The sequence below is a fragment of the Monopterus albus genome, unplaced genomic scaffold, assembly GCF_001952655.1.
Source record: "Monopterus albus unplaced genomic scaffold, M_albus_1.0 scaffold26.1, whole genome shotgun sequence".
NCBI lineage: Eukaryota > Metazoa > Chordata > Actinopteri > Synbranchiformes > Synbranchidae > Monopterus > Monopterus albus.
The window spans coordinates 1004362-1021632 of NW_018127906.1; the positions used below are offsets into that span (position 1 = coordinate 1004362).

At 44.5% G+C, this 17271-nt stretch overlaps 2 protein-coding genes across 2 annotated transcripts in view; one reads left to right on the top strand and one right to left on the bottom strand.

The window, feature by feature from the left end:
• The window catches only part of med27 (mediator complex subunit 27), a 15036-nt gene extending 13544 nt beyond the window's left edge, over positions 1 to 1492 (bottom strand). Inside the window, exon 1 of the mRNA XM_020595229.1 lies at positions 1253 to 1492. Within this exon, the coding sequence (XP_020450885.1) occupies positions 1253 to 1455 (203 nt within the window). The 5' untranslated portion in view covers positions 1456 to 1492. The remainder of the gene's footprint in view (positions 1 to 1252) is intronic.
• Positions 1493 to 3711: 2219 nt separating this feature from the next.
• The window catches only part of ntng2a (netrin g2a), a 15219-nt gene continuing 1659 nt past the window's right edge, over positions 3712 to 17271 (top strand). Inside the window, exons 1-8 of the mRNA XM_020595318.1 lie at positions 3712 to 3990; positions 6724 to 6982; positions 7600 to 7745; positions 7932 to 8170; positions 8461 to 8633; positions 14051 to 15118; positions 15512 to 15595; positions 16364 to 16438. Of these exons, the coding sequence (XP_020450974.1) occupies positions 3769 to 3990; positions 6724 to 6982; positions 7600 to 7745; positions 7932 to 8170; positions 8461 to 8633; positions 14051 to 15118; positions 15512 to 15595; positions 16364 to 16438 (2266 nt within the window). The 5' untranslated portion in view covers positions 3712 to 3768. The remainder of the gene's footprint in view (positions 3991 to 6723; positions 6983 to 7599; positions 7746 to 7931; positions 8171 to 8460; positions 8634 to 14050; positions 15119 to 15511; positions 15596 to 16363; positions 16439 to 17271) is intronic.

Sequence of the window (17271 nt, forward strand, 5' to 3'; positions counted from 1 at the left end):
TGGATCAGGTGACCCTGAGCCTTCCCTTAGTTATGCTGCTATAGGCCTAGGCGGCTGGGGGGCCCCATGATGCTCTGAGTTTCTCTCCCCTCCCCTCTCCTCTCCTCTCCTCTCCTGTCCTCTCTCTCTATGCCACCATTACACATCACTAATTTGTGTATCCTCTCTCCCGTAGTGTCCTCTCTCTCTCCCTGTACCTTTCTGCAGGTTGCCCTGGCTCTGGAGCTCTATGTTTCTGATGAGCAGTCACCAGCCACATCAACCTGACCAGTGTTTGATTGTTTGTTGTGTCTTGTTGCTTTTCTTCTTTTCTCTCTCCTCTATCCACTCACCCCAACTGGTCGAGGCAGAAGGCCGCCCACCAAGAGCCGGGGTCTGTCAGAGGTTTAAGTGTCCTGAGATGACTTTTGTTGTGATTGGGCGCTATACAAATAAGATTTGATTTGATTTGATTTATTGCAGTACAGGAACTCCCAGACGCTGCTGCCTCAGCCTCAGACTCTACACCCTGTATATACACAGCAGTGCCTCCACCCAGGACAGCAACCTCATAATTAAATATGCAGATACATAACCACACTTGGGCTCATCAAAGGTGAGGACGAATCAGCGTACAGAGAAGCGGTGAACATCATTGCCTATGGAGAGGGCAATGACCTGGTCCTTTTCATCAACAAAACCAAAGAAATAGTTATGGACTTGAGTAGGAAAGCTGCACCTCTGCAGTCTCTCACCAACAAGGGGTCTAACAGTCACAAGTTTCTGGGCCTTTAGGTGACAGAAGATCTGAGCTGGGCTGCAAAAACGATGTCCACAGAGTAGAAACACAGTAATAAAATAAAAGGCTTTTTTCTCCAATTATATATTTTATCATTGAAGATTTCTTTAAAAGTGTTAAAATAGCATCTCGTCCTCATGCTAGTTTTTATATGACGGTGACAGAAATCTGTCTTTGCAAATAATTTATCTGGTTAGTATTAAAGGGCTGGGAAAGTGTGTAGTTGTTTACATCGTTTCTTCGCTTTTATGTGTTGCACAGTTTACTTTGCATTTTCTTTTTGCACCTTTTTGTATTGACTCAGAGATAGGCACAACCACTTCCTATGTCGCTGTACTTATACAAATGGCAAATAAAATATCTTTCTCTTCATAGTAGTTGATATGTAAATAAAGTCTGGTGGGACTACGAGCCGTAGTAACTGCAATTTAAAACCAGTAGAAATCTGACTGTAGTCTGGTGGGGCAGACTCACTTGAGGTCTCTGTTGACTGCCTGCAGGTTGTCCTGGAACTCGGCTATAAACTGCTTCTCTCGGCCCTCTAAGGTCTCCCGGTTCTTCATTCCGTCCCTCAAGGACTCGAAGACGCGACTCACGCTGGAGCGCAACGCCTGGATGCCACTGATGGCGTGAGAGAAAGCATCCAGATTCACCCCAATATTCACCACATCCGCCATTGTCTGTTACTAGCTGACGCCCAATGATGATGTCACTAGGCCGACAGGCCCACTAAAAAAACGTCACTTAAAAATTAAATAAAGAAACATTCATGTTGTTGAAGCTTTGCCTGTGTAACTTTATTCTTTATTAAACTGATGCTGAGTTGCTGTTTTCATTTTTAGCCTGGGTGAATTTATCACCACAGAAACAAACTAATGGACCAAAGTACTGGTTGTACCTATTTTAATAAATTAAAAGAGTAAAATGTTTTTAAATTAAAACTTTAAAACAAAGGTCTTTTAGAGACCTCAAAGAAAACTAAGAAAGCAAAACATTAACATATAAAATGAAAATGAAAATTTGAAGAAAGAAAATAGGCTAAAAAAGTAAAATACAGAAATAAGAGTTAGAGCAGAGAGAGGAGAAAGAGGTAGAGAGGCAGAGTTAGAGTGGAGAGAGAGGTAGAGAGAGGAAGAGTTAGAGCAGAGAGAAGTAGAGAGAGGAAGAATTAGAACGGAGAGAGAGAGGTAGAGAGAGGAAGAGTTAGAGCAGAGAGAGCAAAATGAGATTAGAAGGGGAAGATAAAGAGGAGTGAAACAGATGGAGGAGGAGAGGAAGGAGAAGGAAACCGAGAAAAAGAAGAAATAAAGAAGAAAAGATGAAGAGGAGGACAAACGTTTTGTCATCTCTTTATCCAGTTGATCATTAACCAACCTGAAGACAGACAGGTGAGCAACACTGAGAGAGACAGACAGGTGTATGTAGATGGAGGGTGGACAAAATAATGCAAACAGCTATAGCTTGATTTTACGTTAAGTAGTGGCATCTGCAGTTTTTTACGCTGTTGTGGGTTGGGCAGGAGGTAGCACAGACAGGGACAGAAAGAAACTAAACAAGCTGGTTAAGAGAGCTGGTTCTGTCCTGGGCTGCCCCCTGGATTCCATGGAGGAGGTGGCCGACAGAAGGATGCTGGTAAAACTAACATCCATCATGCATAACCCCTCCCATCCACACAGTAGAGACTCTGAACAGTTCTTTCAGCACAAGACTGTTACATCCCCAGTGCAAGAACGAGCATTACCGTAGGTCGTTCCTCCCCACAGCAATCAGACTGTACAATACATCGCTGCAGCGATAAGCTAAACATTGCAATACTCAAATCCTGGGTTAATAAAATGCATGGTTAATATGTACATATGTAAATTCTGTTCTTGATTTTTCTCTTGAATAATTTATGCTGTCTTAAAATCTGGAATTTGTTTATCAAGATATGTGTGTGGTGATTGTTCTCATGGTATTATGTGGTTTGTTCTCTATTGCTCCCGAAACACTGAAATTTCCCCATTGAGAGATCAATAAACTACCTACCTACCTACCTACCTTAAAGGAGCAGATCACACAAATTAAAATGTAATGCCAGGGAGGAGCTGCATCTGTGTCTGTCAGCAGTTCCTCTGTAGCAAGGACTCTCTATGAAAACTACATTTCCATTCTTGTTTTTTTAAGGTTTCAGTCTCTGTTCCCTGCTGTGTGTGTGTGTTAGATTAAACAGTGGACTGACCATTAAATGTCCCAGGAAGGTTTTCGCATCCAGACAAGGATTTCACATTATTGTCTATTTTAAAGTCTAGATCTAATTTGTAGAATCTAGTTTCTTAAACCGTTTTGTGACAGAAACATTAAAATAAAGGACGTACTGTTTCTGTAAACATCATGTGTTTCACACCCGATATTCATGTACTGAACCACAAAAACTCAACACACGTTACACCATTTGACTGCATAGGTGTTCCTAATAAAGTGGACACTACTATGGCACTGACAGATTCGTCACCTCGGCATGGAGTCAGGACAACAAATGTTTGATAAAGAAGAAGACGCGTATGTGTCCTCGTCCAGACACAAACAAACAGGACGAGATGTTTATTTCTCCAGAGACAGGAAGTCTGCCCACCTGCTTATTAAAGGTTCACACCTGTCCTCCTTCAAACCGACACTTAGCAGATGTTCTGGAGCTTTTGACTGTATCACATGATCGTCCTCAGCATCAGAGGTGTCCCGCTTACAGTGCCAACACCCGGTGGAAGATCATGTCATGTGATCAGAAGCTCCAGAACAGCCACTGACTGGACTTCAGACCTATTAACTATCTGTTGTGTTTTGTAGGACTGAGCCTCAGGTAATGGTGACCACCTTGATGGTAACCAAGACAACAACTCTGTATTAATGACAACCACCTGTTTGAAGAGGGTTACACAGACCTGTACCTGTGGAGTAAAACTGTTGCAGGTGACCTTGTGGTGTCCTTCCTGTCTGGGTGTCAGGCCACCATGGCCCTCCTCCTGTTCCTTGTCCTACTGCCTTCGTTGAGCTGGACTCAGCCCGCCGCTCAGTTTGATGTGTGCCGGTCCCTGCGTGGCTTGGAGGTGGGGCCGGGCTGGGAGTTCTCCGCCTGCCAGCCTCCACCTGCCAACATGAAGGAGTTGATGCAGATCAGAGTCGACCCCCCCAGCATCACCTGTGGAAACCCACCTGAGAGATTCTGCACACTGGTCAGTTACACACCTGAACACACACACACACGCTGTAACAAGGTGACACCTGAGAGATGGTGCACTCACACAGGCAGGTACACGAGTCTATGTTTCTCAGCCTCTTCTTCCACAGATGAGATGAAACTGTGACTCGTCCTAAATGGCAATGCTGATTTATTTCAGCTGGATAACGTGGCGGTGTAGTTCAGATACCAACAAACTCCTGTTTCTGAAATACATAATTTGAATAAAATATTTTGGCTACAAAAACACAAAAAGGAGAAGGTGAAAATGCATTTTTGTCACCCAAGTGTCAGTATGACTCTGTTCTGTGGTTTCTGATCAATAACCTGATCACATTGTTCTTGTGGTAGTTTAAAGACCAGCTACACCTTCACATACTGGAGGAGGCGTGGCTACATGATGTGCAATGGAAGGTCAGAGATCATGGGGAGACTGACACACACACCTGAACTCCTGCTCTTTGTCTAATTGTTCCTTTGGGAAACTCAAGTTGTATTTGATTTAGTGATAATTGTAACAGTTGTAATGATGGAAAATTAATTAATGATTAATCTATAAAAAATAAAATAAAGATCCAGAATCTCTGTCGGTTTGAAACTGTAAAGATCCAGTTAGAGATGTTTTAATGAACCTCCTCCGTTCATGCAGAGTGTAGCAGACAGCGTGTTAATGGAGGTCAGTGACGGCTGCTTAAATCCTGTCCAGACTCGGCTGTGCCTGAGCTGCAGTGACAGCTGGCACAGGATAAGCCTTGATCTCACACTGATCGGATCAGTAATCCATCACACACAGTACATGTGTGTTAGCCACATCACTGTGCTGAAAATGTGAATCAGTCTGCACAGGCACAGATCACTACTGATCAGGCTTTATCAATACCTACTTGTCTAAAGCTCCCAGGAGCCTCCACAGTGTCACAGCTGTTCACTGGCTGAAAACAAACAAACAGCTACAGGTCAGAGTGTTCAGACACCAAGTCAAGTGAGCTTTGGATCGGTTTGACTGTACCAGAGCATATGAGCAAAGTGCCGCGGTGAGAATTTCCGCTCCTCACTCATGCCTAGGCGTAGGGCCGCCGTTTCGATCCCTGGCTTCTCCAGTCCACTTGTCAAAGTGCCCTTGACAAAACACTGAACCCCTAGCTGCTCCCAGTGATATCACCAGTGTGTGAATGGGTAAACGAGAAACAGTGTGGAGTGCACATCAATGTGTAAAAAATTGTTGTGCAGTTATAAGACCGGTCAGTGTGAGACAGTCAGTTTGAACTCAGCAGAAACATCTGTCTTGTGATGTTCACTGAGCCCTGGATTAAACTCTCTGGGTAAAACAATTTCAATTTGTGTGGCTTCATCTTTTTATGCTAAATCTGGTCTTTGCATTGAGTCTGCGACACAGTGCACACTGCTTTGTGTCTGAGTCACTGGAGGTTTAAGAGACATTTTAGGTTTCAGAATGAGGAGTTAATATCGAGAGTGCCGGGAAGAACCCAGGTCCAGTACTGTTGTCTTACAGAACATTGAGGCCAGGCGAAAGCCAGAGGCCACTGCTCCATATTCACACCTAACAACGCTACACAGAGTCTACTCAGCATCGCTCATGATACTTGTCAGTACTTCAGTTTGGGTTGTTTGGTTATGTCCATGTGTGTATCTATGTGTGCATGTTCATAACTCAAGTTTATCTGGTTATGCCAAAGGAGAACCCATACCTGTGCAGTGATGAATGTGACGCTTCCAGCCCCGACCTGTCTCACCCTCCTCAGCTGATGGGAGACAGGGAGAGAGCAGGACACATCACTTAGATCAGTAATCCATCACACACAGTACATGTGTGTTAGCCACATCACTGTGCTGAAAATGTGAATCAGTCTGCACAGGCACAGATCACTACTGATCAGGCTTTATCAATACCTACTTGTCTAAAGCTCCCAGGAGCCTCCACAGTGTCACAGCTGTTCACTGGCTGAAAACAAACAAACAGCTACAGGTCAGAGTGTTCAGACACCAAGTCAAGTGAGCTTTGGATCGGTTTGACTGTACCAGAGCATATGAGCAAAGTGCCGCGGTGAGAATTTCCGCTCCTCACTCATGCCTAGGCGTAGGGCCGCCGTTTCGATCCCTGGCTTCTCCAGTCCACTTGTCAAAGTGCCCTTGACAAAACACTGAACCCCTAGCTGCTCCCAGTGATATCACCAGTGTGTGAATGGGTAAACGAGAAACAGTGTGGAGTGCACATCAATGTGTAAAAAATTGTTGTGCAGTTATAAGACCGGTCAGTGTGAGACAGTCAGTTTGAACTCAGCAGAAACATCTGTCTTGTGATGTTCACTGAGCCCTGGATTAAACTCTCTGGGTAAAACAATTTCAATTTGTGTGGCTTCATCTTTTTATGCTAAATCTGGTCTTTGCATTGAGTCTGCGACACAGTGCACACTGCTTTGTGTCTGAGTCACTGGAGGTTTAAGAGACGTTTTAGGTTTCAGAATGAGGAGTTAATATCGAGAGTGCCGGGAAGAACCCAGGTCCAGTACTGTTGTCTTACAGAACATTGAGGCCAGGCGAAAGCCAGAGGCCACTGCTCCATATTCACACCTAACAACGCTACACAGAGTCTACTCAGCATCGCTCATGATACTTGTCAGTACTTCAGTTTGGGTGGTTTGGTTATGTCCATGTGTGTATCTATGTGTGCATGTTCATAACTCAAGTTTATCTGGTTATGCCAAAGGAGAACCCATACCTGTGCAGTGATGAATGTGACGCTTCCAGCCCCGACCTGTCTCACCCTCCTCAGCTGATGGGAGACAGGGAGAGAGCAGGACACATCACTTATTGGCAGACAGTCACATGGTCCAGGTACCCGGAGCCGCTACTGGCCAACATCACTCTCTCCTGGAACAAGAGTCTGGAGGTGGTCGATGACATCATCGTCACCTTTGAGCACGGCCGACCAACCAGCATGGTTCTGGAGAAATCCATGGACAAAGGTGATTGGTAACTGGGGTGGGGGTAGGGAGTACGTGCTCCTGCTGTGAGATCATCACCTGGTTTATAATGGACCTGGACCAAAATCTGGTTTTGTGATTTGATGCTCTCAGTTCTCTTCTACCTGAGGTTTGGAGGTTAGTCTCACTCCTGCGTCGTATTTACATAGCAGAGTAGAACAAGTTCACCGACCTTCACCTGCACAGAGAAGAGAACTAGTCTGAAGAGTCAAAACTCCAACACGAGTAGCACACACACACACACACTGGACCACAGTCTGTACTGGAGCCCAGTAGAAAGGCTATATTTATGAGCCTTGCCCTAAAATTTTTGGCCAATATTCAGAAAGATTTTGTTCCACTCATGTTCATCAAAAGCTATAGGAACTGTCACCGAGGCTCAGAAGTTACAGCACATGTAGAACAGATTTCTTAAGCTTGAGAAAGCTGGTAAATCAGATTGTAAGTCAGTTTATGCTGTGTTTAGGAAACAGGGCTCTGCTCTAAGTATCAACACTGGAAGACGGGTGAAAAACATGCTGATGTAACTGATGCAAATGTGTTGTAATAATCTATATTGGAAGGTTAATAAACATTAACAGCTGGTGTTTGTCTCTGAGGTGTGACCTGGCAGCCATACCAGTACTACGCCGACAACTGTCTGGAGACCTTCAGCATGTCCCCTAAACAGATCTCAGACTTAGCACCAACTAACTTAACCCAGGTCATCTGCACCGAGCAGTACTCCCGCTGGGTTGGAGCCAGGGTGGGTAACTGGACCTCATAATGGTCAAACTGGAAATAGGGGTAAAGCCATTTAATAGTTACTGTTATTTACAAGCTAAAGTCTTTTTGACCAATAAGTGACAGTTTTTGGTGAACAGGAAAGGTGTACAGTAGCTGACCAATAGCTGCAGAGCAGGTAAACTTACCGAAACTGTTCAACCCACAGGAGGAGAAGATCGTGGTGTTCGAGGTGCGTGCTCGGTTCAGGGTGTTTGCAGGTCTGAAGCTGATCAACATGGACACTCTATACACCCAGATGGAGACTATGAAGGGCCTGAGAGACTTCTTCACCTTCACCAACCTCCGCCTAAGACTGCTCCGCCCAGCGCTGGGAGGAACCTATGTCCAGAGACACAACCCGCTGAAGTACTTCTACGCCATCTCCAACATTGACGTACCAGCCAGGTAACTAAACTAACTACACCTACACACTACCAGCTAATGACCGACTCCGTACTCCAAACCAGTCAAATCTACCCAGAACTACAACCACAGTTGTTCTCGTGTTGTGCGAAGAGTTAAAATGAGGAGTTCATACCCCACCTACCTCTTCACCTCCACACAGCTGACCAGTCAGTGTGAGGACAGTCTGATGTCAGTGTGTCTGTTTCAGAAAGTCTGGTGTCACACGAGTGTTCCAGATGCTCTTTTATTGTCTAACAGCACACCTGATGGTGGGTGCACCTGTTTCTCAGGTGTAACTGTAACCTGCATGCGTCTCAGTGTCTGTTACGAGATGCAAAGTTGCACTGTGAGTGTGACCACAACACGACGGGTCAGGACTGTCAGCGCTGCAGCCGAGGGTTCAAATCCCACAGCTGGAGACGTGGATCGTACCTGCCCCTGCCCAAAGGCACTGCCAACTCCTGTACGTACCTGTACACACACCCAGCAACATCATCAACCTCATCATGTTTAGCTCCATCAATCATTCAGGTCACTGGATTCAGTCACATTTCACTTTGATGAAACCTGATTATTACAGTGTTGTATTGTTTTCAGGTGAAGCAGCAGAAGTAGCAGCCAGTAAGTACTGCTCACCTGCTCAGCTGTCAGTCCCACCCAGCTCCCCTGTCCAATACAAAGCATAGAGATGTGGTTGGTGTTGCATCATTTTTTAGTTTTTAAAATGTTCACATTTCCTCTACTGAGCAGCTTTAAGTGTTAGTGTGTTTTTCTCACAATAACACAGCAGTTAATAGTTTTTTAAATTAAATATTTCATTATTTTTGATCCAAAACTAATAAAATCTAGCTGTTGAAAAACTGTATAATGAGGGTTTTCGTAGGTACTTACACCACAGCTAAAAACGCAAAGTCAAATAAAATACAATGGGGGAAGACCTTTAATATGAAAATAATGATTACTTCCCTTTTAAAATTGCTGTTGCTTCCCAGAGCGATCGCATCATCATATGTTCGCTCTCATTGGTCACACGAGTCGTTCACTTACAGATCAAGGTGCATTCTGGGAGTTAAAGCTCAATGTTAATCTGAGATTCAGAGCACTTAAAGCACCAACAGATGGTCCAGCACTGTGGGGGTTTGTTCACTGCTAGAGAACAAGTATAGTCCAGTGAAGGTCTGTGCAGAACACAGCTGGGGGTTTCTCAGCTCTCTGGTTGTTTCCACATTGGAAAGCTTTGTTTGGCTGCTTGGGTTCAGGTGGCAAAATGACTTCTGCAGTAGACTGAGGTGAAATGCTGAAATGACCACCAAAAAGATTTGTGTCATTGGCTTATGTTGTCTAATAGATGTGTAAATGAGCTGCGCACAAGCAGATGACAATCGGAATCCGTGGGTATCCATAAACTAGCATTTTGTGTTAGGCGCTTTCCTGAGGTCCTGGTCGATTGCAGAGCCGGGTCACAGAACAGTTAAATCATCCATCCCTTGTCTATACCATTTACCCTTTAGTGGATTTTTGGAGTCAGTCCCAGCTGACACTGGTGGCCCATCTATCACAGACCAAGGTACAAAGAAAAGGTTTTCCGTGTTTTCACTGACCAACTTCATTGCATTTTGTAAATATAAACAAATTTAAAATTTGATGCTGCAACACACTCAGCAAAAGTTGTGACAGAGCCCTGCTTACCTTTCCTTTTAATTACATTTTAAAATCATTTGGGAGCTGAGGATCCTAGGTGTTGCATTTTTGTCCCATTACTGCTGGATACAAGACTTCAGCTGCAGTCTGTGGTCGCACCTGTCTGAATCTCCTCTTCATGATGCACCATACATTTTCAAAAGAAGACAGATGTGGACTGCAGGCAGACCAGTTAAGCACAGTCACTCTGTGTCTACAAGGCCACGTTACTGAAGCACACGCAGAATGATGCCTGGCATTGTCTTGCTGAAATATCTGCAGACTGCCCAGGAAAAGACATTGCCTTAATGGCAGTGTAGGTCTCTAAAATTGCAAAATAAACACCTCCACATTGATGGTACCTTCACACACAAGCAAGTCACTCCTACGATGGGCACTGATGCAGCAGTTTTAAGAGGTTTTAATAATATTCTTTTAACCATAGGTTTTAGGAGACCTTGCTGTTTTAATTCCCCTAGATTTTTGTGTTGCCTTCGATACAGTGGATCACAGGATCCTGCTTTCTCACCTATCACAATGTGCAGCTATTCAGGTAGTAGCCCTGAACTGGTATGAATCTTCTCTGGCCAATAGGAGCTCAGTAAATACTGGTAATTTTTATTCATCCACTACATCTCTTATTTGTGGGGTCCCTCCTGGTTCAATCCTTGGTCCAGTATTGTTCACTATTTACAGCCTATTGTCCTTGTGGCAACCAATTTTAGGAAATATGGCCTATCTTTTCATAGTTATGTGGATGATTTGCAGATTTATCTTCCAGGTCTAAGGTCAAAGTGTTTATTTGTCATATGCATGTTTCCCTGTACAATGAAAAACTTACTTTGCCGTCCACATGAATGCCACAAAATACAAATGAAATATAAAGTAGATAAATAACTAACACAAAATCTAGGGCACTTTAAGCAGCAAATGCAGCAATATGATAAAAAAATATAAGACTATAATAAGAGAATGTATGCTGCATGGGAGCAGCATGTGCAGCAGTAAGCAGTCATTGTGCAATTATGCATGTGTAAACTGAGAATGTAAACAGTACAGGTCGACAGTACATGACGTATTTCCTGGTAATAAACTCCAGTGAAAGCAAACTCAAAAAACTCACTACAAGATCTCTTATGATTGTCCAAATGACCTTAAGGCTTAGCTAAATCAAAATTTTCTATATCTTAAGGACTACATTCTATGTAGACGAGGCAATCTGAGAGAGATTAGTGACTGCAAAGTGTTGGTAGGAGAAAGTGTAGCCAGACAGCATCGGATGGTGGTGTGTAGGATGACTCTGGTGGTCAGGAAGAAGAGGAGAGGAAAGACAGAAAAGAAGACCAAGTGGTGGAAGTTTCAAAAGAAAGAATGTCATGAGGAATTCAGACAGAAGTTGAGACAGGCTTTGGGTGGTCAGGAAGAACTTCCAGATGACTGGGAAACTACAGCAGAAGTGATCAGGGAGACAGGTAGGAAGGTGCTAGGTGTGTCATCTGGAAGGAGGAAAAAACATAAGGAAACATGGTGGTGGAACTTGTACAGAGAAGGACTTGTACAGGAAAGAGTAGTGGAAGCTAGGCTAAAAAAGGAAGTGGATATCTGTGAGCAGCAGTATAGCTTCATGCCCAGAAAGAACACTCCTGATGCAATTTTTGCTCTGAGAATGTTAATGGAGAAGTACAGAGATGGTCGGAAGGCGCTGCATTGTGTCTTTGTGGATTTAGAGAAAGCGTACAACAGAGTGCCAAGAGAGGAGCTATGGTACTGTATGAGGGTGTCAGGAGTGGCAGAGAACTACGTCAAAGTAGTTCTGGATATGTATGAGAGGAGTACGACAGTAGTGAGATGTGCTGTAGGTCAGACAGAGGAGTTCAAGGTGGAGGTGGGGCTACATCAAGGATCGGGTTTGAGTCCCTTCTTGTTTGCTATGGTGATGGACAGGTTGACAGATGAGGTCAGACAGGAATCTCCGTGGACAATGATGTTTGCGGATGACATTGTGATCTGTAGTGAGAGCAGAGAGCAGGTGGAGGAACACCTGGAAAAGTGGAGGTCTGCTCTGGAAAGAAGAAGAATATAAGTCAGTCGTAAAAAAGAATACATGTGTATGAATGAGAGGGAGGGAAGTGGAACAGTGAGGTTACAGGGGGCTGAGGTCAAGAAGGTGTAGGAGTTTAAGTATTTGGGGTCAACAGTCCAGTGTGATGGGGAGTGTGGGAAAGAGGTGAAGAGGCGAGTGCAGGCAGGTTGGAGTGGGTGGAGAAAGGTGTCAGGAGTGTTGTGTGACAGAAGAGTGGCAGCAAGAATCAAAGGAAAGGTGTACAAGACAGTAGTGAGACCAGCTATGGTGTATGGGTTAGAGACTGTAGCAGTGAGGAAAAGACAAGAGTCAGCGATGGAGGTGGCTGGAGGTGCCCTCCACCTCCTCCCACCTCCCAACTCCCACCTCCAGCAGAACTTTGGTTGGCTCGTGGGACACCTGAGGCAGCTGACGGGTACCGGCAGGCCAAGCGGACTGCAGCCCGGGTGGTTGTGGAGGCAAAAACTCGTACTGGGAAGAGTTCGGTGAGGCCATGGAGAGGGACTATCAGTCGGCCTCGAAGAAATTCTGGCAAACCATCCGGTGCCTCAGGAGGGGGAAGCAGTGCCCTGCCAAAACTGTTTACAGTGGAGGTGGGCAGCTGTTGACCTCAACTGGGGACATCGTCGGACAATGGAAGGAATACTTCGAGGATCTCCTCAACCCCAGCGTCATGTCTGCCAATGAGGAAGCAGAGGCCGGGGGCTCAGAGGTGGACTTGTCCATCACCCAAGCTGAACTCACCGAGATAGTTAAGAAGCTTCTCGGTGGCAAGGCACCGGGGGTGGATGAGATCCGCCCTCAGTACCTTAAATCTCCGGATGTTGTGGGGCTGTCTTGATTGACACGCCTCTGCAACGTTGCATGGTGGTTGGGAACAGTACCTCTGGACTGGCAGACCGGGGTGGTGGTCCCTCTTTTCAAGAAGGGGGACCAGAGGGTGTGTTCCAACTATAGGAGGATCACCCTCCTCAGCCTCCCCAGGCGACCCCTAACGGGAACAGCCAAAGAGAAGAAGAAGAAGATATAAAGAAACTTGGTTTGATTTGATTTGAGTGTTTCAGGCATCACATTCTAAAGTTGTTTATATTTACAAAATGCAATTGGGTCAGTGAAAACACTGAAAACCTTTTCTTAGTACTTTTGTCAGTTAAATAAAGGTTCAAGCAAATTAACAGATAATCTCCTGCTGCCACCAGTATTTTGTCCCCATCAGCATACAGCGGAATTTTTTTTGTTGCAGTACAGCAACTAGCCACTGGGAAAGAAAATGGATGAATGGTCAAGTGGTGGCACTGTTTCCAGCTCTCATTATACATTCACGGTTATCCATCAGCATCTTCCTCCTCCAGATGCACATCAGGAAGACATCAGCCCATATGGGGTCAGAGTTCAGTTCAGCTGAACTTGGTAACAAAACCTGACATGTGAATGTACAGCTGCTCTTGAAACCAGAAATAAAGAGTCTGCTCTGCATAGCATCAAACTTACACTTTTGGTATGGAAGACCTGTATGGGGCCCAGGAGGACATTTAGAGGTTTGAGGAGGTTGGTTTTATAAAGAGATTGCGCCGGTCTGTGAAAACACTCCCATTCATCAGGAAACTCGGGATGTGAGGGGGTTTTAGACACTATTATACGGTCAACTGATGTCATTACAAGCACAGCAAGTCCTCTTACTGTCACAGATACAGCCAATACATCTACTACCACTGACAAATTAAGTATTTCTACTGCAGAAACAAGCACTAGTAGTGGCACTATGTCTGTATTTGGTACTAATAATGCTCTTATTATTAGTTCTTACATGGGTGATACTAGTTCTACAACTTACCTTAATAGTACTAGTAATATTAGTATCTTTCCTAAAGCTGGTGTAGAATCTACTCCTACATCGGTCAACAGCACCACAGTTTTTACTCCTGTCAGTAATGCTATTAGTACTACAAGCCCCTACAGTATCAGACAACACCACTCCCAGTACCATTAGTAGTATCTCCAGTTCTACCACTTTCCCAGGCTACCATCTTGACCACCATCTTGACCACCCAGGCTACCATCTGGGGTGTTTATTTCTGACCTAGTAACTCTTCCCTCTGATTCCACCTTCTCATTAGACAACACAGACACCGCCCTCTCTGGAACTGGTCCTACCAACCTGATCACCAGTACTGCTCTACCTGCTGGTGGTACTACAACAACTGCATTTCAATCACCTCCAACAACTATTCCAGAAATAACCCCATGCAGTGATGGGGTTCCATCCAGAGATACTCCATGCACTGGACCAGCCCCAACCAGGCAGGCTAAAGATGCTCCACCTATAGCAGGAGCTGACACAATTTTCATCGATGGTCCTCCAGATACTTCATTAGATATACCACCTCCTGATCATCTTCTTCTAGATGTACCTAATATATCTCCTCCTGATACACCTCCTTCTGATATACCACCTCCTGACATACCCCCTGATGTACCCCATCCGGATGCAGCATCTCCTGGTATGCCTCTTCCTGATGTACTACATCCCAGTGTAGCACCTCCTATTGTACCATGTCCTGACATACCACCTAATGACGTACCTCCAAAGGTACCAATTTCTGATCTACCTCTGCATCATGTACCTCCTCCTGATGATCCTCCTCCAACTGGAGTTCATGCAGAGTACGTACTGCCTCCCTCTGAAGGAGGAGGAGGTGAAGCTGGACCAGACACAAGCTCCACCACCTCAGATCGCTCTAATCCTATTGGTGAATTGGCCCCTGTGGATTTTACTTTTCATTTTCATGAAGATCAAAACTCAGTTGACCCTCAACCATATTCTAGATCTAATTCAGGATCTGAATCTGGACTACCACCAGTTGGTGAGCCTGGGACTATACCAGATGACTCCTTTGAGGTGCCTGGATCAGATTCAGTTTGGCCTAGACTGGATTCTGTGTCAGTCAGACCAGACACAGATGAAAACGAGAATAATGGACCAGGATTAACTGATCAGCTAGGTGCTGGTCTGGAATCTGGACCAGATCTTCCTCCAGCGGTAGTAGATTCAGGACTAGAGTCATCTCAGAATGAAGGAAAGGCTGGAGAGGATTCAGCTGCTGGTGGACCCACAGGAAGGTTAGAGTCCAATGAAAACAAAGGCTCTAAACAAGAGAAAACAAGCGAGCAGAAGGAGGAAAAAGGTACAAAAACATAGGGCTCTGATTGGAATATAGATTCTAGTTTACAGTATATGCAGTAATAGTGGCTGAACATTCAGGTAGTTTTGATAGTAAGATAATGTTTATAATTTGAAAAAGCAGCTAGACAACAGATGACTGATATTATACAGGTTTCACGTCTGTACTGTTATTTTCATAACCGAAACCAGGTCCGTTACTCCTTTTCCCCATCAGGTACGTGTACTGCTGGTAGGATGCAAGGGCATATGGAGAACTAGCAACAAGTAAACTGAAAAGATAACTGGGAGGAGCTGTAGGACTGAAAATCTTATGAGCAGAAGTGTCACGTGTTAATCCAGCACTCCATTAAATTATGTGATTGTTTTAAGCCAAAATTCTCTATTTGTTGAACAGTTGCTAAGGCAAAAGAGGGAACAAACAAAGAAACCAAGGAGGAAGGTGAAAAGGACAAAGATGACAAAGGTTATGAGACAAAAGGTATATATAGAACATACTGTATATAGAAACATCTTCGATGCATCCCAGATGTGGCTCTCTGCACCGCTTCACTAAAGATACACGTCTAGTCTATTTTTGCTAGATGATGGATGCTTCGGGCAAGGCTCGACCCACCAATCAGATAGTGCTAGTTGGTTATAGCCTACCAGCACAACATCACCCAGCACTGTATGCAAAACATTTATTTTAACAACTAAAACATAGTCACAAATCTTTTTTTTCATAACTTTACTGTAACCATTCAATTAAATTTACCTGTTAACTGTACTCTGTCTGTAGGCTACAGCACAACAAAGTGGGAAATAAGAACAATATAAGAAATAATAACAACAAACAGTTAACAGACAAAAAAAGAAACTAACTACAAAGCCTACTTACTGTAGAAGCTCAAGAATGAAGACAAACATCCACATAAAATCAGCAGCACAACCAGCTGCTTTGCAGACAGCTTGTGAGGGATGAAGCCGTAGAGAGGAAACGCAGCGCAGCCGCATGTGGTGGAAAAGGGTCAGAAATGGCAGCTATTAGCTAGCATTAGTAACCACAGCACCATCATTAGTAGTAGTTAGGCAGTAGTAGCAGTAGTTGTGACTGTACTTCAGACTTCATGCCACCTACTGAGCTCTGATTGGTATTAGTTCAGTCCCTGTAGACCACCACTGACCCACACTGACCCCTGACTTTAGAGTTAGGATTAGCAGCTACCTGGCTGTTTCCAGGGTTACACACCTTGTTTTGTGTCCAAAGCAATCCAGAAGATTCTGATTCCGGGAGGGCCAAAGTTCAGTCAACTGTCCAAAATCACCTATGTCACCTTCCAGGGTAAGACCACCTCTGACCAGATGACTCCTTCACCTGTACTGACTCCATCTCCTACATGTCTCCTCCCCAGAGGTGGGAAGTAACGAAGTACAATTACTTCAATACTGTACTTACAGTGGGTACGGAAAGTATTCAGACCCCCTTAAATTTTTCACTCTTTGTTATATTGCAGCCATATGCTAAAATCATTTAAGTTCATTTTTTTTCCTCATTAATGTACACACAGCACCCCATATTGACAGAAAAACACAGAATTTTTTACATTTTTGCAGATTTATTAAAAAAGAAAAACTGAAATATCACATGGTCATAAGTATTCAGACCCTTTGCTGTGACACTCATATATTTAACTTAGGTGCTGTCCATTTCTGCTGATCATCCCTGAGATGGTTCTACACCTTCATTTGAGTCCAGCTGTGTTTGATTATACTGATTGAACGTGATTAGGAAAGCCACACACCTGTCTATATAAGACCCTACAGCTCACAGTGCACGTCAGAGCAAATGAGAATCATGAGGTCAAAGGAACTGCCTGAAGAGCTCAGAGACAGAACTGTGGCAAGGCACAGATCTGGCCAAGGTTACAAAAAAAATTTCTGCTGCACTTAAGGTTCCTAAGAGCACAGTGGCCTCCATAATCCTTAAATGGAAGACGTTTGGGACGACCAGAACCCTTCCTAGAGCTGGCCGTCCGGCCAAACTGAGCTATCAGGGGAGAAGAGCCTTGGTGAGAGAGGTACAGAAGAACCCAAAGATGACTGTGGCTGAGCTCCAGAGATGCAGTCGGGAGATGGGAGAAAGTTGTAGAAAGTCAACCATCACTGCAGCCCCCC